Consider the following 20,652-nt stretch of genomic DNA (forward strand, 5'->3'; position numbering starts at 1 on the left):
TTTGACTTGGTTTGGTAAGAACTCCGGTTTAAATTTGGCATTTTGTTGGATAAATTTCAATTCAAATAGAACCTTTTCATCCAAAATTCAAGTTGAGCTTATTAGCTAAGATGACAAAACTTATAATCTCCGATCAAAATCTTCAATGGCCAGTAGTCTCCACATGATGAAAGTCTTTAACAATTCGAGGTCCACACAGAGAGAGAGATAATACCAAAAGACAGGTTACAAGTGAGAGATGATAGACATAAGATTTACAGAACCTGATTCCTTTCCAAACCAAATTATAAAAGACAGACAAAAGTACAATAAATTTGTATATATCATATCATATCATTCACAAACAATGCATCATATCTAATAACATTAGTCGTGTTTTACCTTTGGACCCCCCAAGTTCCTTTTACCAAATGTTGTGTGGGGTCACGAATAATAAAAGCTGTTTCATCTAAACTTCCTCACGGTCCAAGTTGCTACTCTTGAGGATGTTGTGTTTGCAGAGTGGGCAAGTCGCATTTATGTATAACCATTTGTCTACGCATGAGCAGTGGAAATGGTGGCCACAAGGAAGTTCCCTTAGCTCTGTTCCGTCTTCATAAGCAGATAGACAGATGCAACATTCCTATAATGCGCAATCACAAAGCATATAATCTATCTAGCGTTTGATCTTTAAGATGAGTGAATTTTTGTGTTATAGTATATACTTACTGCATCCTCCTGGAGAAGTGTATGTTCAACGGGTGAATCTGTACCACACTCGATCATTATTCCATCGGTGTTTCCTTGAGCCTCATCACCCGCGTGTTTGTTAACATCACCGACTTTCCGAAACTTGAATTTGGTGAGCTGTTCAATGTCTTCTTTCGAAGCCCCTTCCTGTTATTTCATCGTATTAAAACAAATAGCACCAAGTAGCGACTTAGGATATAAGATGAAAAAGGTTATGACAAGTACCTGATCTGCAACAGCGTATAAAACTGCAATGATGCATGGCAGGCAGCAGCAAACAGCAATGCCAATAACGCAGGCCAACGCAACACAGAAGACAACGAAGAACACATCGAAACCAAGGAAGACAATAGACAACCTGAAATAAGCAAGGCATTCAGACACTAAAGGCGGAGTAATAGGCTTATACCTTATTGATATAAGAGAAGGAAGAGAGAACAAACCAGTAAATCCGTGGGGATTCTTGTGCTAACTCTTGGCCACCAACAGATACCCAGTAGAACCCAATGATCCACCAAATAAACGAAAACATGGTGTTGGCAGATTCCAGATGTTTTGCCACACTGCTTTGGAAACAGGGAGTGAGATAAGAAAACAAAGAAGAGGATATAATAACGCTTGTAGGCTTGTAGCAAGGGCATGCTGATTAAGTGTCTGATTCCCTTTTTTTGTGTTATAACAAAAGAGTGAGTCTATCGTAACTATCTAATACCTGACAGAGAACAAAATGATGATAGTAACATCCACAAGTAGCATTTAATTGTAAAATGCATCAAACAGAAAAGATAGACGCTTTGTGTAAAAGCAATTTGAAATGATCATCATCCAAACCCGAAACTCAATCTTCTACGTGATAACTAATATCACATCCTTTCTTTTCTTCATCAGCTAATAGAAACCACAAGTTAAGTGCAAAAAGCCTCCTTTTTTAAAAGGCTAGCAAGCCAAAGCTCACACAAGTCATGCAAGCATCCATCTTAATCCAATATACACACAATATTTCCTCAGGCACACATCTGATGAGCTTAAGGACATAAGAAGTCTAGCTAGATAGATACCTGCTGCTTTCGCTCTCCAGCTGCTCATGTGAACTCCTCCTCGAACCCAAACCATCTTCCTCCATAGAGGACGAAGACGACGAAGAAGAACGTGACCGAGGAGTCCTATTACTTCTCACCCTATTCCTCCTCCTATACTCAATCCCCACACAAACCATATGCAACACACACTGCAACGCATACCCCAAGAGCCAAACTCTAAGCGGCATTATCGGATTCTCATTCCGACTCATCACAAGAACACCAGCAGCCACCGAGACAAACGCCAAGTTCCACACGATGTCGAGCACCACAACGGGCTTCGAGTAAGCCCAATCGCTCTGTCTCTCCTCGAGCTGCTCCGCCGCAGCCTCCCTCACGAGCATAGACGGCTCCCGCATCGCTCGTCCTCCGCTGCTCGCGCGGCTTAGAAACATAGCCGCTTCCCTCAGCCCTTGTCTCCTCGCGGATCTCCGTTCCCCGCCGTTGTTGCTGCGTCCCTCGTTTTCATCTCCGCTCGAAAGCAACGGTGCCGGATCGAAGGATGACGAATTCGTTGTAGTCTCCGTTGACATTGTTTCCAGGAAAAAAAAGGCTAAATTGATGAAATTGGTGTGGAGTTACGCCATAAAGAGGTGAGGATTCGATCTCAGGAGACGAAATTGGAATTGCTAGGGTTTCGATCGTGCACAGAGAGGAAGAGGAAAGAGAGAGAGAGAGAGGAAGATGACGATGATTAAGGAAATTAACAGAATATTTATTCGTCAACGGTCAACACCCGGACAAGTAACCGGGGTATAAATGTAATTATTCTGTTTATACGGGGTTATTTATACAACTTTGCATTACATGTGTCTGAAATTCATATTTTGATATTTCTGATCTTTTTTTTTTTTTTTGCTTAAAATATTTGCTTCATATATGTATGTTATGGTCTAAAACATGATCATATGATCCAACTGATCGTTACTATCAAGGTTACATATATGATAGGGAATCTGAAACTAGATATGCAGTTTCTGAGGATCCGAAATTGAGTTAGATTGTATCTCAAGATCTGCAGTTTTCAGGCTAAGCTATCATTTGTTCATAAGACAGCTAAAGCAGCCAATTAATCCTGGTGAATTCTCGGGGATACCTATGAAATTAAACTAGATAATGATTAAGGTTAATCGATATTTAGTTAGTAATATGCTTTCTTCATTCATATATATGTAGAACTTTGTTTCTAACCAAGTTTTCTAAATTTGAATTTACTCATGTGATCTTGAGATAAAGTTTTATGATCAGGGTGAGTGAGATTGAGAAGCTTAAATAGGTTAATATTTTAACCGAACATTACTGAATTACCGGGACTTAATATTTAACAGCTTCAGATGTGTATCTACATAGTTGAAGTTGTCTGCAGGTTAGATTAGGCTTTAGTGAGGTTCTGCAAGTTTTGTAGATTTGAACAAGTATAAAAATCGATGATTCATTCACTACAAGTATATGTCTTATTTAAGGAATTTCATTGATATCATTGTAAACCCTCCTGATGCATCTCAGGAGTTAAAAGGTACATTCACTTGTAGTCTTTTTTTACATGCATGTGATCAAATACTACACATTATTACAGTTTATGACCAGACACACAGAAGAAACTACTGCTTCAAATCAAAATTGTGTATTCACCTTGCAGCTAATTAATTAAGACAAATGGATTCAAGGCAAGACCCCAACAGCTTCCACCCTTTAACTTAGGGTGTTAAAGATGAATGTGATCTTAAGAAAAATGTATAAAAGCTTATCCTACCAACTTATATATGTTTTACTTATAACATTCTCTAGGCTACTTTCTTATGGAGTTTGACATGGTAACCGTTTGGAAACTGTAATCCAGGAGTTCGTAGTATATTCCCTCCTTTTATCTCCTCCCACCTGATAATCATCATAATCAGCCTTAATTATTGATCTATTAAAAATAATGACTGTAAGATGATTTGCTTTTTTTCGAACCTGTATTTTGTAACCAGGCTGTGAAGAAATACAGCCATTTGCAACTTGGTGAAGTCAGTTCCAACACAAAACCTCATTCCACCACCAAACGCCATGAAGTGCTTAGATGCATTGTTAGACTTTGATTCCTGTATAGTGTCATCAAGTTTTAAATTTAGGTTTTTTTTTTCAATTTTACTTGTAGTAGAAGTTACTTATAAGGGTTTGACCTCACCTCCCATCTTGATGGGTTAAAGACTAAAGGATCTTCATACTTGTCTGGATTCAAATGTACAGCTGGAGGACAGACCATCACCGCCCAGCCGGCTGGAATTGTATAATCTGCGAATCATTGACAGTCTTTAATGATAAAATATGAAAAAAAAAGAATGTTAATCATTCTGAAATACAAAATTATATATTTTATCATACCTTTATATTTTATATCAATCAAGGCCTTTCTGAAGATTGCAGGAACTATATTTGCTAGTCTTGCTGTTTCGTTTATGAACTGCTTTACATGAATATAAGACAATTAGTCAGCTATTGAAACGTAGAGAATTATAATTACTTTTAATGAAACTCTTAAGCAACCTGAAATGTGTAAGTCATTGACTTGTATTCTTCCCAAGTAAGTCCAGACTCTGCATCTTCCCGGTTTCTCAGAATTGTCTCATGTTCTTCCTGATGATCGATGAACACAGTTTAGTATTCTTGCTAAGAGATTTATGTTTTTAATTATAGCTTCACTGACCGTTAAACGCTTTAGAACTTCAGGGTCATCTGAAAGAAACTTGATGGCTAAAGTTAAAGCAAGAGAAGTTGTTTCAAAGCTGGCGAATAGCAAGACAAACATTAAGTCAAGTGCAATCTCCTCTGTCAGAATTGTACCCTCTTTCTGAATCTCTTCAATGACATAATCAAAGAAGTCACTTGGGTTCTTCCTCGGTTTCTTACGCCTCTCTTGAAGCATATTCCTCAGCATTTTCATTGCATTTTCTCTACCCTGAAAAATCATTTCCAGCATTAGTACCATATAAGAGGCATGCAATGCTTTAAATATTTATTCATATGATGATTTCACCACCTTAAGACATTTGTGATAAGCTGTGCCTGGAATGTTAAAAGGGAAGGAGATCAGTCCTCGAATAAAAGCAACAAAGTTTGCCCTTAGATTCTCTGATGACTTGTCTGGATCATGGCTGATCAACTTCTTTGCGGTGAGATCAAAAATCATCTGATCAGATGTTTGATATACCAACATGTTAGAAACAAGAATTCTATCTGAAACAGAAAAGACTATGTTTGAAACTCACGCTTGCGGTTGCATCTTTAAGCTCTACTGATTCTTGATTTGACCAAAGCTCTAATCTCTTGTTTGCAGTCAGCTCTACTTGAGGAAGCATCTTCTTGAGACCATCATAGCCAAATAGAGTCAAGACCATGCTTTTAAGGTACTTGTACATAAACCCATGTAATGAACCCACATTCTTTTTCCCAAAGATATTGGTAAAAGTGTCTGGATACCAACTCTGGAAACACCTCCCCTCTTGTTGAAACACAAAGTAGCTCAGATCAGGATCTGTTGATACAATCACTGGTCTCCCCACTAGATTGGTCTTGAAAATTGGTCCATGCCTGCATATATTAACAACAGATTCTTAAACCTTTGTGTACACACAGAAGGCTTAATCACATTGGTTTGAATGAGAAAAGAGACATGACTTACTTCTTAACCCTTTGTTTGATAAAAGGAGGGATGTCTGAAGTTGGGTTTGGCTTGAAGAACTGGATAGTCTCGCCGAGTAGTGGGAAGCCCATTGAGCCTGGTGGAAGCTTCCCTCTACATTTGGGGTTTCTCCAGCTATAAACCCAATGTGTGATGGTTATGAGAAGCAGAGAAACCCAAATGAACAGTGCCCACATCACAGTAAGAACAATTTAAGAGTATATATGACTTGTTTCTTTGGTTTGTGTTCTTTTGACAGAAACTGAAAACGTGTAGAGGAAAGAGACACAGAAGAAGGAGAGGAAAGAGGAGTTTAGTGCTGGCCCATATTCTTCAACCATTATGATGAGTGCTTAAATAGGCAAGGCAAGTCTGTACATACACATAACTCTGGTTAGATAATAATAAATAATGTAGTTGCAGAATGAAAAAAGGTTTAACCATTAAAAAAAATTAAATCTGTTTATAGAAACCATACATTATTTATTATCCGTGTGAAAGGGCAGCTTTTTTGGTTTGGAGTAATAAAATAATCAAGAATCATGGAATGAAGGTTCCTCTTGCCTTCTAGTTTCTTGTGTCTCGTAGAGCATCATCATATGGGCATTAAACCACTAGTCTGAACATTAGGCAAGTTTACAGCTTCATTTTAGGAGATCATTGGTGGGCTCTTCCTCTCCACTAGATTTGATAATAAACTAATAATGATGATAACATATTGATGTTGTAACTTGAAGCTTGACTCATATAGTTATTACACATGGAAAAAAGAGTTTCCAGCTTTACTTACATTGCTGACTTGATAATTGTTTCTCCTTCATATCTATGCTTAAAATCCCTGTATCTAATACAATCTTTGACACCAGGGAAGCAAAATAAACTAACATATAAGTACTTTTCAGTTTTGTTCTCATTCATGCTCAGAATCTCCTCTTTAGATCTGCTTGTCATGTGTTTTTAATCATTATCATTATTTGGTTCATCTACTTTTAAAAAATTCCCACTGGTCAAACTCAAGATTGATACTATTGCAAAATAATGTATACATCAGCTTCTAGATCTTGTTGTCAACCACTGTATCTGCTAATTATCTGTTCAGATGAGATAATTAACCTGAGAGTTGAATTTACATCATTATCATTATATTTTTTGGCTTTTGGTGAGAGACATAATCTCAGTCGGCTCTTGGGACCCCTTAGGTTAAACCAATCACAGGATAATGTGGGTTTTAGCCATTGAGCCACGGGCTAAGGTTTTATGCAGCAACCCATGCAATTCTACTTTCCACCCGCAAAAAAACATCCAAATGTAGGTAGGTCACTGTGAAAGACTCTCCATTATTATTAACCTTTCTGTGATCTTTTGATAGATAATACATATTTATGTTGCATATTTGGTGACAAAAAGTGCTTTCTTTATCAGTAATCCTGGGTCAAAAACTACAACTTTAAAGTTTAGACCTAGTGATTAAAGCCTAAGAGCTTAGAATCTGCTTTTATAGGGAAAAAATAAACAAGAAGAATAACATTATTGTCATTGCTTTGCTTATAATTGTCTTCAGTCTAAAGTTTTGCTAACCCTCATTATTGTGTTTAGGATTAGAGGTGAATTTAATGTGTGTATATGTTTGCCAGTTTCTGTGTGATATGGTATGAGTAAGCAGGTTTCATATTTGTTGGAGAGCACCCAAATTAATAGTAAAAACCCAATTAGGGTTTTAGTGAAATTAATAACAAAGTTATTGAAAAAATAATAGTATACATTAAGAGTATTGAGATGTGATGGTTAGGGGGGATGTACCAAGATAGAGACAACTCAATTAGTTATAGTTTTTAGTGTTCTTGTTCTTTGCTTAACAGTAACAATAATAACAAATTCATCAAACCTGATATCAGTTTTGGAATTGATATAATCATATTCTAATATTTTTATATCACACAAAAATATTAATATTATCTAGTAGCTCAACTTGTTTTGCCATCTTATTTTTATGATTATATTTTTACTGTTTCTGATTATGGCTAAAATATTCGAATTTGGTGGCATGCAAATTTGATATTCGAGTTTATAAAACACCTGAATTCATAATTTTTAGAGTTTAAAATGAAATTAATGAATCATAAAATACTAATTATTGGACGGAGCTTAAAGCTCTCGGGTCAAACTTATTGGCTGTGTTTTAACACAGAAAGGTGGCCACGTGATACATATCTTCGTATTATCATTCTTCTTATATTTTTGCTATTTTGTGTTCTTTTTCTCCCCTTCTACAATTATTATTTACGTTTACAATTTATAAATTAATAGGCTCATAGCATATATTCCTTGTAGATGCCGTGACTACATAATATTTTTTTTCTTAATAATCATTTTTTAGGAACGTTAATAAGCATTGTTTTTAACTTATATATCGATTGAGGAGAACCTCTAGCCTAAAACTTTCTAACAATTAGATACCCTATTTTCCTATAAAGTGAGAAATATATTAACTTGCAAGTTTATTGAAAAATGCTGAGCGACAAAAATGATGAACGCTGTCAGAAGTTTTATTTTTGTCAGTGAAAAATATATAATTACAGATTCATATATGGAAAAGAAAAAGAAAAGGTAATACGACGACAAAAAGAATGAAAAGAATATATATAGAAACGTATAATTAGAAGAAAATAAGACTTTATAATTAAAGCTTCCTTTATGAAGTAATTAAAACTTCTTGAAGCTACACAACACGAACACGAGGGATTCGAGAGAATTGTGGAGAAAGTTCGTTAGCGTTGTCTGTTCCGTACGCATGTGGCAAGCCCTTAAATATATTCTCTTACTTGAAGAAAATACATAGAAAATAAAAAGAACTAACTAAGAAATCAAATTATCGATGCTTTAAAAGTACTGAAACACGTTGAAACTTATACGAACCCAGAAAAGTTGGAGATCCTAGCATTTTATCAACTATCCTTGTTATGAATGTAACAAAACACGGACATCTCTGCAAAGTAAACAAAAGAGAATAGGAAAACGACCTTTAATTTAGTATTATCTTCTAGAGAATCTAATCAGTAAAACTAATCTTAACATGTATAGATGACTTGAAAGCCTTTAGTAAAACAAATATGTATATATGATTTCTAATAGGGAAAAGGTCACACCTTTATTGGACAAAATATACATTTTACGACGATTAACGAGATAATCAACATGTGGAAGGGCCAACGATATGTGTTTTCTAAGTTTTAACTGACAAAATCATTAAGGTTAAAAAACAAATAGATGACATATTTGGTCGTGAGTGTCTGTTTGTCCCCATGGCCATAGGGTTTGACCTTTCATAAAAGTAAAACGCCAGTCGTGGGGAGGAGTCACATATCAAACCATAGGGTATACTTCTACTTTTTAGTTTTCTTCTCATATAATATAGCTTGCTCGTACTTTATATATTGGTGTGCTTAAGAATTTCAAGCCACGTTACTTGATAGTTAACAGGAGCTAGTGGTCTAGTGGATTTGTAGGGTTTCCGATAATTAAATCAGAAAAGTTTTAGGCCATACGATTAAAAAATATGTTATATACAAAACGATGCGTATCAAATAAGGCTAATCAAGTTAATAGATTAATTAATCTTCAAAATTAAGACACTCTTGAATCTTGATTTGCTTATGAGACAGAGTGAATTTGGTTGTTACTTTTCCTTCATAAGTGATAGGTTTCAGAACAGAACTCATAAACTAGTGAATTTGATATACATGTGTACATGTGGTTGTTATTAACTTATTATTGGGTGTTAATATACAAGCCAAAATAAGAGCTATGATATTTTTATAATCACTAAAATGGACGATTGAAGAAAAGTAAAAAAAAAATGTGTGCAATATGAATAGTATATACTTCCAAAAACTATAGAGCAGTAATCAAAATCTGATCTTATCAATTTCTACATACAAGGCAAGACGACGGCGGTATATTTTTTACGTTAGTGAAATACTTCTAGAACACTTATGACATCAAATAGTGTTTTCTTAAGAAGACAACAAAAACAACAAAAAATATAAGCAACTGGAGAAGAAAATTATGGGAGAAGTAAAATAATTGGCAATGAGGTAAGCAATGACTAAAAAGACCGTCATAAATTGAGGGCCTAGGGAAACATGAACACCACTTTTTAATATGCAATTCATATATATAACGTATACTATATAGTTGCATGGCGTCGTTTTCTTTTTTTTTTTTTTTTTGAAAAAAACATGGGTTTACCCATCCCTAACAAAAACTTGGAAGGCATAATAAAATTGAAGCTGATAACTCCAAAACTAAAAGTGCTAATTTGTTTTGCTCACACTTCAAAACCACGTGATTTTGCACTTACCATAAAGTCCACCCAAATTTAATGGGTTACCCATCCCTAACAAAAAGTATAATAAATAATATTCTCTATTCTTTATATTATTTATTATTTTTTGAAAATTTACTCTATGTTCTAGAGAAATATATTTACTACCTTCTAAAGTTCTAGTAACATTTATTTTTGGTCAAAAAAATTCTAGTAACTCTATGTTTTTATTTCATGTAAAGATTAGTTTTAGAGTATTCAGAACACAATTTTAAATTACAATCCTTTGTAGTGATTGTATGCTAGCTCTAACATCTCATAGCATGTGTGCATGACATCATGACATCTCATGTGTGCTAGCTCTAGCTTGGATTAATTGTGATTAGTCATCAACCGTCAAAACATTATTAACGGTTAGTAACATACATAAGTTCTTTGCGGCATTTCGACGAACACGTTGTGTGCGACGATGTTGTTCTACAAGATGTCAACCGCACTTCATCAAAAAGCTTCGAGATTGGTTCAGCTTCATCTCTCGGAGACAGGTACGCTTAGAACTGATTCGCTATGTAGCTTCTCTACCTTCTTGTCTTGCTGCAAACGAGACTTCTCTGGAATTACCGATGTGAAAGTCTGTTTCAGAGAGAGATTGAGGAACGGACTCGTCAATATCAAGAAAGATGATGCTGTTGCTCTCTTCCAATCCATGATCAGGTCTAATCCTCTTCCTACACTCATCGACTTCAGTAGACTGTTCAGTGGTGTTGCCAAGACAAAACAGTATGATCTCGTGTTGAATCTCTGCAAGCAAATGGAACTAAACGGGATTGCACATAACATCTACACTCTCAACATTATGATCAACTGCTTTTGTCGTAGCTGCAGAACTTGTTTTGCTTACTCTGTTTTGGGGAAAGCTATGAAGCTTGGGTTTAGCCCTGACACAACCACATACAACACTCTCATTAATGGACTCTGTCTTGAAGGCAAAGTCTCCGAAGCTGTGGGTTTGGTTAATAAAATGGTGGAGAATGGATGCCAAGCAGACACGGTTACGTTTGGTTCTATAGTCAATGGGATATGCAAATCAGGAGATACTTCTCTGGCTTTGGATTTTTTGAGGAAGATGGAGGAAAGTGATGTGAAGGCTGATGTGGTTACGTACAGTACAGTTATTGATAGTCTTTGCAGAGATGGGAGAACGGATGATGCGGTTAATCTACTCAATGAGATGGAGAGGAAAGGAGTCAAGTCTAGTGTTGTTACATATAATTCTCTTGTAGGTGGGTTTTGTAAAGCTGGGAGATGGGATGAAGGTGCGAAGATTTTGAAGGATATGATTGGGAGGAAGATGGTCCCTAATGTTGTGACTTTCAATGTGTTGATTGATGTTTGTGTCAAAGCAGGGAGGCTTGAGAAGGCTAAAGAGTTTTACGAGGAGATGATCACGAGAGGTGTGGCTCCCAATACTATCACTTATAACTCATTGGTAGATGGGTTTTGTATGCAGAACCGGCTTGGAGAAGCGAAGAAGATGATGGGTCTTATGGTTGGGAGTAACTGCAGTCCTGATCTTGTGACTTTTAATAGTCTCTTGAAAGGGTATTGTAAGGTGAAAAGAGTTGATGAGGCTATGAAACTCTTCAGAGAGTTTCCTGAGAGGGGGTTGGTTGCTAATGAAGTTACTTATAGCATTCTTGTTCAAGGGTTTTGCCAATCCGGGAAAGTTAAGATCGCTGAGGAGCTTTTTCAAGAAATGGTTTCGTGTGGTGTTGTTCCTGATGCTATGACGTATGGTATATTGCTTGATGGGTTGTGTGAGAACGGGAGGCTTGAAAAGGCGTTGGAGATGTTTAAGGATTTGGAAGAGAGTAAGATGGAGCTTGATGTTGTTATGTATACGATTATGATTGAGGGGATGTGCAAGAGTGGTAAGGTGGATGATGCTTGGACGCTGTTCTGTAGCCTAGGTTTGAAAGGAGTGAAGGCTAATGTTAATACGTACACGGTGATGATTTGGGGATTGTGTAAGAAAGGGTCGTTGTCTGAGGCAAAAACGTTGCTTAGAAAAATGGAGGAAGATGGGAATGCGCCGAATGATTGTACATACAACACTCTTGTCAGGGCATATCTTCGAGAGTGCGACTTAGCCAAATCAGCAGAACTTATTGAAGAAATGAAGAGTTATGGGTTCTCAGCAGATGCGTCCACTGTTAAGATGGTGATGGATAGGTTATCTAGCGGTGAATTGGATAAAAGATTTTTGGATATGCTCTCTTAGGGGTTTGGTGTTTTTTGTATTGTCTTAGAGCGTTGAAAGGTATGTTTTTTCTTTGGTTAGGACTTAGGACTTATCTTAGCAAAGGTTGATTATGTGGGCTTCTAATTAATAAACAAGCAGGTTTTGTAAACTGATTGATCATTAAGACGGAACAGAACCAAGGGAACTTCCTTGTGGTCACCATTTCCACTGCTCGTGCGTAGACAAATGGTTATTCATCCTCAAGAGTAGCAACTTGGATCATGAGGAAGTCTAGAAGAAATAGCTTTGCTTATTCACGACCTACATAACATTTGCTTAGATATGATACTTCTTTGTGTTTACCTAACTTTGTGTCGACCTCGAATTGTGTCAAACTGTATTCTATGTTATTGAATTCATAAACCAATGTTCCTCTCTTATACACGTTGAGAGATATATGAGATATACTCGAATCCTAGATACCCGGACGATAAGATCTATCTAAACATTATGTGATCTTTATCTCTAGTTACAAGTTTATCTCTAATAAATTGTCAGAGAGACTTTCATCATCTGGAGATTGACCATTGAAGATTTTGATCTGAGATTATAAATTTTTTCAAGGGTCAAGTCCAGTTTGGCTGATAATATTACAATCACATCTGTATGTGTTCAAAAAGAAGAAAAACAATCATAACTGTCATCTTAGCTAGCTCAACTTGAACTTCGGATGAAATGGTTCAATTTAATTTGAAATTGGTCCAACAAAAAAAAAGAGCCAAATTTAAACCGGATTAATTATTACTAAACCAAGTCGGATTGGTTTAGATTTAGTTGTATACAGAGACGCATAAAAATCGACCACGACAGACCAACATCGAGTCAAAACCGGAATCGAACACAATTAATATCGGTTTAAATCTTTGTATTACATATATGCGACAAAATTGCTCGTATATTTCGGTTTGATTCAGACCGGTCGAATGAAATTGAATCGGTTTGGTCGACAATTTGCGCTTATGTTTGTTGTCACTGAAAGCTGCGTGTCTTGGCTCTTTGGAAGGGTTTACAGACATACAGACAGAGAGTGTGAGAGCTTTGAGCTGAGGGGAAAGGAACGATTCAGGTTGAGAGACGATGATGTTGATGATAAGGAGTGCCAAAGCTTTGAGATCTGCTCGGCCTCTTCTCCTGGAGACTGCAGGTACCCTGAGAACTTGTTTACTCCACAGCCCTTACGAGTTCTTGTCTTTCGTCTGCGGACGTGGCTTTTCTAGCAGCGATAGAAATCTCTGTTATAGAGAGACATTGAGAAGTGGGCTCGTCGATATCAAGAAGGATGATGCTGTAGCTCTGTTTCAGTCCATGATTAGGTCTCGTCCTCTTCCTACGGTCATAGATTTCAACAGATTGTTTGGTTTAGTTGCCAAAACGAAACAGTATGACCTTGTCTTAGCTCTCTGCAAGCAAATGGAACTGAAAGGGATTGCGTATGATCTATACACTCTCAACATTATGATCAATTGCTTCTGCAGGCGTCGGAAACTCGGTTTTGCTTTTTCTGCTATGGGAAAGATTTTGAAACTTGGTTATGAACCTAGCACGATCACATTCTCAACTTTGATAAACGGATTGTGTCTTGAGGGTAGACTCTCCGAAGCTGTGGAGTTAGTTGATCGAATGGTGGAAATGAAGGTTATTCCAAATCTCATTATACTCAACACTATTGTCAATGGTCTTTGTCTCCAAGACAGATTGTCTGAAGCAATGGCTTTGATTGATCGAATGATGGCTAATGGATGTCAACCCGACACATTTACCTACGGTCCGGTTTTGAACAGAATGTGTAAGTCAGGGAACACTTCCTCCGCCTTGGATCTGCTCAGAAACATGGAAGGTAGAAAAATCGAACTCGATGCTGCTAAATACAATGTCATTATTGATAGTCTTTGCAAAGATGGGAGCCTCGACGATGCACTCATCCTTTTCAATGAAATGGAAACCAAAGGGATCAAACCAAATGTCATCACCTACAACTCTCTCATAGGAGGCTTCTGTAGTGCCGGCAGATGGGATGATGGTGCACAGCTGCTGAGGGATATGATCACAAGGGGAATCACCCCTAACGTTGTCACTTTCAATGCTTTGATTGATAGTTTTGTGAAAGAGGGAAAGCTTTCTGAGGCTGAAGAATTGTACAATGAGATGATCCCAAGAGGCATAGATCCTAATACTATTACATATAGTACTTTGATATATGGGCTGTGCTACGAAAAGCGCTTAGATGAAGCCAACCAGATGCTGGATCTGATGGTTAGCAAGGGATGCGATCCTGATATTTGGACGTATAATATCCTTATAAACGGGTATTGTAAGGCTAAACTGGTTGATGATGGTATGAGACTTTTCCGCAAAATGTCTCTGAGAGGAGTGGTTGCAGATACAGTCACTTATAGCAGTCTCATTCAAGGGTTTTGTCAATCAGGAAAACTTAAAGTTGCCAAAGAACTCTTCCAAGAAATGGTTTCTGAAGGTGCTCATCCTGATATTGTGACTTACGGTATTTTGCTGGATGGTTTGTGTGACAATGGAGAACTAGAGGAAGCCCTGGAAATACTTGAAAAAATGCACAAGACTAAGACGGAACTTGACATTGGTATATATAGTATCATCATTCACGGGATGTGCAATGCTAGTAAGGTCGATGATGCTTGGGATCTGTTCTGCAGCCTACCTTCGAAAGGAGTGAAGCCTGATGTTAAGACGTACACTGTAATGATTTCGGGACTGTGTAAGAAAGGGTTACTGCCTGAAGCAAAGATGTTGCTTAGAAAAATGGAGGAAGATGGGATTGCGCCAAATGATTGTACATACAACACACTAATACGAGCTCATCTCAGAGGCAGCGACATAAGCAATTCAGTTGAACTCATCGAAGAAATGAAGAGGTGTGGCTTCTCTGCAGATGCTTCCACCATGAAGATGGTTATGGATATGTTATCGGATGGTGGATTGGACAAAAGCTTTTTGGATATGCTTTCTTGAACGCCTCATCTAAGGTGTGTGTTTTGCTCTGTTTATGCTTTTAGGAAAGGTTTGTAAAATTTCAAGATAGAAACTACAACTGAGCCAATTCCCTTGCTCTTGAACGCCTCATCTAATGACTCCTTAGAACTACAATAGATTTCATGAGTTCTAAGCCCTTCCCTTGTTCCACTTTGTGTGTATCTGTTTATCTATTTAAATCTGTATTCAAAAATCTGAAGCTCTGCTAGAAAGCTGAGGTGGTAAAGAGAATATCTCTGAGTCTTGACCATATGAAGTAGAATTGCTCCATGAGGATGCAAAACGAGTATCCTGACTAAATCAGTATCAGGAAACACATTGCAAGTGATCATTCTCGTAGCACTCTCAAAGGTAAAGTGGCATCGAAAACAAAAACCATAGGCAAGGACTGAATGGTCATGAGCCACACCATCTGGATTCTGGACCATCAACAACCTCACCAATTTTGTTTGATCTTTGGTCCTTCATATTCCATGCAGAAGCAATACCACTGTCTCCTTCCCTTACCACTCTTGTCTGGACTGGACAGCAAGCATGACTGGTACCTGATAACATCAGAGCATCAAGCACTGGCAGCTCCTCGAGTTTCATTCCACCAATCTTTTTTCCGGCTGGAAAAGTTGGGAATCATAGTCATCAATCTCCATCTGATCTGAAACCAAGTCATCACGTGCCATCCAGACACGAACCACTCCCATCTATCTGTACATGCAACCTTGACATCCCAAACACATCAGATGGTGATGGTGTTCTTGTTCGTGAAAATTAACACCAACAATACGTACAGCAATTTTGCCTTATAGATATTAGATTCTCTAAATGATTCTTTTGTTTGTTTGTTAATATATGCTACAATGCACATATATTACAGTAAAAAACGTAAAAACAATAAATAATAATTTGCACTTACTAAAACTAGTCCATAGTTGACAATAAAAGAAACAAAGTGACGCAATCTCAAGCCTGGAGAAGGTTCAATCAAAATCAAAATAAACCGGTTTTCAGACGGCCGACATAGACCCGGTTTAGAGAGAGAGAGAGATATAAATAACGCAATCTCGTTATAACCTTCTTCTTAACGAAGATCTGCTACATTATATGATTCAGGCTTCTCTTCTCTTCCCCCAATTATCGAGATTTCTAGGGTTTCGATCTTCGCTGCTCTTTTGATTTCTCCAGGATTCGATTCTCTGCTTCCTCTCTCGATTTATCGCCAATTTCGCCTCGATTCGCTCAATTGCATCCCATCAGTGTTTCTGATCGGCTTCGTCTCTAGGTTCGTTATCTTCCCTAATCCCTGAGCTTTATCCTCTTTCTGTAGTTCGATCAAGGGATTGAGTGTATGGCTTTGCTGTTTCGGTCTAGTATTCCGGGAAAGTTTTGTGTTTCGCGGGAAAATCTTTGGGGAAGATTCTGCGCCTTTTGTTCTTCCACTGTTCTATATATAATTGTACTTGTTAAGTGATGTTCTCTCATTCAATGGAGTAAAGTTTTGATTTTTTTTTTCTCATTTTACGTTATTGAAAATTGGAGTTTCGGTTACTTTTGATTTGGGTCTATGCGATGACTGATTAGTTTGTTCTGGTTTTGTAGTGGATTCTGATGCGGTGAGATTCGTTCATTGCTGGTTTGATGAGGAAGAAGCGGAAAGGTAGCGAAACTGAGGGTTTCGAGAATTTACAAGAGGATTTGTCATCATGTGCCGCTGCGTCTCGATCGTCCAACTTCAGGTCGCATTTTTCGCTAGAGGGTTACGCTAGACTTAAGAAGCGGTGCAAGGAGAATGATACTGTCGACGAGGAGTCTGCTGGTTCCTTTAAGAGACGGCTCGCCGGCGTTGCTACTGCGCCTCCTTGTGGTGCGTCCTCTTTGGTTTCGTCAGGGAGAGGTTTGAAGAGGAAGATTGGGTGCATTGACGTTTCCACGCAGACTGGCAGGAAGAATAAGATTGACGATGATTATGTGTTTGGTCCTAATATTGGGAAAGGTAAATTTGGGTCGGTTAGGATCTGTAGGTCGAAGAATAATGGGATTGACTTTGCTTGTAAAACTCTGAAGAAGGGGGAGGAGACTGTTCACAGGGAGGTTGAGATAATGCAGCATTTGTCCGGTCATCCTCGGGTTGTCACGTTGCATGCTGTTTATGAAGAGTCTGATTGTTTCCATCTTGTGATGGAGCTGTGTTCCGGGGGACGTTTGATTGATCAGATGGTTAAAGAGGGTAAGTATTCTGAGCAGAGAGCAGCTAATATATTCAAGGACCTCATGCTAGTCATCAAATATTGCCACGAGATGGGAGTTGTGCATAGAGATATAAAACCTGAGAATATTCTCCTAACAGCTGCTGGGAAGATTCAGCTGGCTGATTTTGGACTTGCCATGAGAATTGCAAAAGGTAATTCAAGAATGACTTTAAGTAATTTGTGTATGCAGTTTAAATGATTTGTGGTGCTTTATAAAATTGTCAAGTGTAGTGACTGGATAAGATAGTTATTGTGATTAAAGTATTGTTATGTTAATATTACTTGACAAGTTATGGTTCGTCTTCTTTCATGAGAGATAAAGCGCTTGACGTATTCTACTTGAGATCATAGTTTGACCTTTTCTCTGTATCTTAATTGAGCTGTCAAGGTTTTACTAATATATTGGTTTAATATGCTTTGTACAGGTCAAACATTGTCTGGATTGGCGGGAAGTCCTGCTTATGTTGCACCGGAAGTTCTCTCTGAAAACTATTCAGGGAAAGTCGACATTTGGAGTGCAGGAGTCCTCTTATACGCTCTCTTATCTGGTGTACTCCCGTTTAAGGGAGACTCTTTGGATGCAATTTTCGAAGCAATCAAGAAAGTGAAGCTTGATCTCAACTCGGGATTGTGGGAGTCTGTGTCCAAACCAGCCCGTGATCTGTTGGTAAGAATGCTAACTAGGGAAGAATCTTCCAGAATCACAGCGGATGAAGTGCTAAGTAAGACTTCTATTGTCTATTTAGCGTGCAGTGTTGCTGGATCCTTTGTTTGTCGTTGTTTAGTTACCATATCGTGATTTGTGTGTTTCAGGGCATCCGTGGATACTCTTCTACACAGACCGGACACTCAAGACGATGTGTATCAAGTCGAAGCACAAGAATCAAACAGGACCTCCTCCATGCCTCCAGATTCGCAGCCAAATAGAGAAAATTGACCTAAACAGAGCGAACAGAGAGAAGAATAAGACAACATCTGATTCACCGACTGATTCATTCTCCAACACAGAGGAGGAAGAAGATGAGAGCGGTGTGGTCGATGTGCTTGTGGTTGCGATCTCCAACGTGAGGATCTCAGAACCAAAGAGAAGCAGAGTCTGTAGTCCCACAAGCAGCCCAACTGAACAGCAACACTCTTCTAACCTGACCACGACTAATACACTCTGTCGAGCCTTCTGACAAAACGAGCTTCACACACACATATAGGCTTCTCCCAAGTCTCAAAGTCACGCATTTGATCTTAGTGACTGTATTCTGTCATAAATCATAATAGTTCTCTAATAGTTGGATTTGATTTGATTTGATTTGATTTGATCTGATTCTGATTGTCCCGTCTCCATTCCTGACTATGTTGTACAGATCATGTAAATATAAAAATATTCCAAAATGCTTGATAAGATTTTTTGTGGAGTTACTTATTTCCAAATAAACGAAGTCTGCATGGATGGTCATGTGGTTCATGCCATGAGGGAGCTTAGAAGAATGGGAGAAAAAAAGATAACCTAGAGATTAGTTTCCTACTTATCGACACGATCAAAGACTCGTCAAAAGAAAAACTGTTTGATGTTGCAATAGAACTTGCAGGGAAATGGAAAGAGAAAGACATAAGAGCCAACTAACTTATAATTGTGCCATCTATACTCAGACTGGCTCCTAAACCCAATGAGTTTGTGCTTTATGCAAATAATATTTGTTAAGAATTTTTTTTTGTTAAGAATTTAAGGTAAATTATAGAGAAACTGGTAGCGGTGTGAACGTGTCATGATAGTATTGTTATCTTGTCGAGATTGTTCTATTCCTTACGATGGTGTAGGGAATGAAGCAGACTTGTTATGCATGATATATTACAATGATATAAGATCCTCACAATACTATTAAACAACTTCTCCTTTTATCATTTTGATTTTCTTGGGTCGACAGTTTCATCTATTGATTTGCTTGTAACACAAATAATTCAATCATGAAATAGATATTTATTTGAATTGCATATTGTAGTGATACAAACTATATTAATATACTAGTTCATCTCTTTTGATATTTAAGCATTGATTTTTTTTATCTTGACAAGAATAACTATTATTGCTTTTAGTTTTTGTTGGAGCATTTGTCTGAGCATGAATCCACACAGTCCACAATCTTCTCTGCATCTGCTCATCCACAAACAACAATAAAAACTGTCAGTTATATAATCTTCAACTACTATCCATAATAATAGATCTTATGTTTTGACAACTGTCAATATACTAAGTACATCTATATATGTGGTTATCAGTTATTAATAAATTCATTCATGTAATCAAGAAAGAACATGTGTTTGTGTTCAGCAAAACCAAAATAGTTTTTATAAAACAGAAAAAAAAAACTTACTCGGATTTCTAAGAGATGAAAGAGAAATACAATGATGAGTAGCACAACCAAGCTTGCAATAATATAATAATCAATATGATTGATTTCTTTTGCCAAAATCAATGGAGGAAGAAGACAAGCAGTTTTGAACAAAAAAAAAAAAAAAGAAGAAGACAAGCAGCAAGACAAGTGACTGGACACAAAAGCAATTTTGGAAACTTCTCAGTGGCACAACCCTTAACACAACCTGGAAAACAAATTCCGAAAATTTAATTGATTGTGTTTTTTCTTGTGTCTGAACCACAATATCCCCCATTACCATCACTACCAACATTGCAATGAACATTATCGACACTCTTTCACTTCCCACTTTCTTTCGTTTTTTGGTTTGAAGATAAAAGTTGAGGCAATTTGTAAGTTAATCGTGGATGTTCTAACGTATGCTGTTAATCTTTGTTTATATAGGGATTGGAACCTTATGTGTAACCTGTTGACAGAAAAGCGAATCTTTTATAATAGTTAACATTTCTAAAGTAACATTGTTACTTATTAATGTTCAAAAAAAAAAAAAACATTGTTACTTATTTGTTGTGATTATGGAGCGGCTAATACAATATTATTATCTTTAATTTTATTTGTTTCCTATTTGTTGATTATATTATTCCTCATTTTTGAGGTGAAAGTTTGCAATAAAACGTAAATATGTGCAAACTGTTTTCAAATGTATCTACTTAAATACATGAATCTACCTCTTCTTGTGATGCTTGATGCATATGATCTGTATAATAGTGTTTTCAAAAATATATGTATTAATGTGTATGAAAACTACTTTTCGTTGATGGTCACATATAACATTATATTATATGTGACCATCAACATTATAAAAACCCAACTTACATTACACACTCACTCCACCATTTTGAAGTGAAGTGAGCTCGATGTTAAAATTTAGTGTCTATC

General features: G+C 37.2%; 6 protein-coding genes across 9 annotated transcripts; 3 read left to right on the plus strand and 3 right to left on the minus strand.

Annotated features, from left to right (window-relative positions):
• Positions 1-208: 208 nt before the first annotated feature.
• Positions 209-2,516, minus strand: LOC106401879 (E3 ubiquitin-protein ligase At1g12760). Of its 2 annotated transcripts, none has more exons than XM_013842491.3 (5): positions 1,788-2,516; positions 1,173-1,292; positions 955-1,087; positions 709-876; positions 209-622 (listed from the first exon to the last, which is right to left on the minus strand). In XM_013842491.3, the coding sequence occupies exons 1-5, from the start codon at positions 2,339-2,341 to the stop codon at positions 449-451; spliced, it is 1,149 nt and encodes a 382-aa protein (XP_013697945.2). In that variant the 5' UTR covers positions 2,342-2,516; the 3' UTR covers positions 209-448. The 2 variants fall into 2 exon arrangements, with proteins under 2 accessions (XP_013697945.2, XP_013697944.2); XM_013842490.3 differs by having other exon boundaries at positions 1,173-1,295; positions 1,788-2,504.
• Positions 2,517-3,265: 749 nt separating this feature from the next.
• On the minus strand, positions 3,266-5,816 carry LOC106400116 (cytochrome P450 87A3-like). Its single transcript, XM_013840521.3, has 9 exons — positions 5,473-5,816; positions 5,060-5,381; positions 4,831-4,980; positions 4,498-4,749; positions 4,338-4,427; positions 4,176-4,254; positions 3,979-4,085; positions 3,765-3,892; positions 3,266-3,686 (listed from the first exon to the last, which is right to left on the minus strand). The coding sequence occupies exons 1-9, from the start codon at positions 5,667-5,669 to the stop codon at positions 3,593-3,595; spliced, it is 1,419 nt and encodes a 472-aa protein (XP_013695975.1). The 5' UTR covers positions 5,670-5,816; the 3' UTR covers positions 3,266-3,592.
• A 4,064-nt stretch (positions 5,817-9,880) lies between these two features.
• On the plus strand, positions 9,881-12,526 carry LOC106400043 (putative pentatricopeptide repeat-containing protein At1g12700, mitochondrial). 2 transcript variants are annotated; one of them, XM_022691488.2, is made up of 2 exons: positions 9,881-12,116; positions 12,198-12,526. In XM_022691488.2, the coding sequence occupies exon 1, from the start codon at positions 10,266-10,268 to the stop codon at positions 12,075-12,077; it is 1,812 nt and encodes a 603-aa protein (XP_022547209.2). In that variant the 5' UTR covers positions 9,881-10,265; the 3' UTR covers positions 12,078-12,116; positions 12,198-12,526. The 2 variants fall into 2 exon arrangements, with proteins under 2 accessions (XP_022547209.2, XP_048597746.1); XM_048741789.1 differs by having other exon boundaries at positions 9,886-10,341; positions 10,439-12,526.
• A 550-nt stretch (positions 12,527-13,076) lies between these two features.
• LOC106397711 (pentatricopeptide repeat-containing protein At1g12300, mitochondrial-like) lies at positions 13,077-15,942 on the plus strand. Of its 2 annotated transcripts, XR_001279798.3 has the most exons (3): positions 13,077-15,097; positions 15,305-15,455; positions 15,584-15,942. XR_001279798.3 is itself a non-coding variant. In XM_013838331.3 (2 exons), exon 1 carries the CDS (start codon positions 13,176-13,178, stop codon positions 15,081-15,083), a length of 1,908 nt encoding a protein of 635 aa, XP_013693785.2. In that variant the 5' UTR covers positions 13,077-13,175; the 3' UTR covers positions 15,084-15,097; positions 15,305-15,942. The 2 variants fall into 2 exon arrangements, 1 of the variants encoding a protein (XP_013693785.2); XM_013838331.3 differs by having other exon boundaries at positions 15,305-15,942.
• Positions 15,943-16,171: 229 nt separating this feature from the next.
• LOC106397042 (serine/threonine-protein kinase PEPKR2) lies at positions 16,172-18,760 on the plus strand. Its single transcript, XM_013837582.3, has 4 exons — positions 16,172-16,380; positions 16,698-17,499; positions 17,773-18,069; positions 18,161-18,760. The coding sequence occupies exons 2-4, from the start codon at positions 16,737-16,739 to the stop codon at positions 18,523-18,525; spliced, it is 1,425 nt and encodes a 474-aa protein (XP_013693036.2). The 5' UTR covers positions 16,172-16,380; positions 16,698-16,736; the 3' UTR covers positions 18,526-18,760.
• A 42-nt stretch (positions 18,761-18,802) lies between these two features.
• LOC111200644 (thionin-like protein 2) lies at positions 18,803-20,218 on the minus strand. The gene is made up of 4 exons (XM_048740589.1): positions 20,180-20,218; positions 19,807-20,065; positions 19,714-19,773; positions 18,803-19,493 (listed from the first exon to the last, which is right to left on the minus strand). Exons 1-4 carry the CDS (start codon positions 20,216-20,218, stop codon positions 19,432-19,434), a joined length of 420 nt encoding a protein of 139 aa, XP_048596546.1. The 3' UTR covers positions 18,803-19,431.
• Positions 20,219-20,652: the final 434 nt, after the last annotated feature.

This window comes from Brassica napus, chromosome A9, assembly GCF_020379485.1.
Source record: "Brassica napus cultivar Da-Ae chromosome A9, Da-Ae, whole genome shotgun sequence".
In the NCBI taxonomy this organism is placed as follows: domain Eukaryota; kingdom Viridiplantae; phylum Streptophyta; class Magnoliopsida; order Brassicales; family Brassicaceae; genus Brassica; species Brassica napus.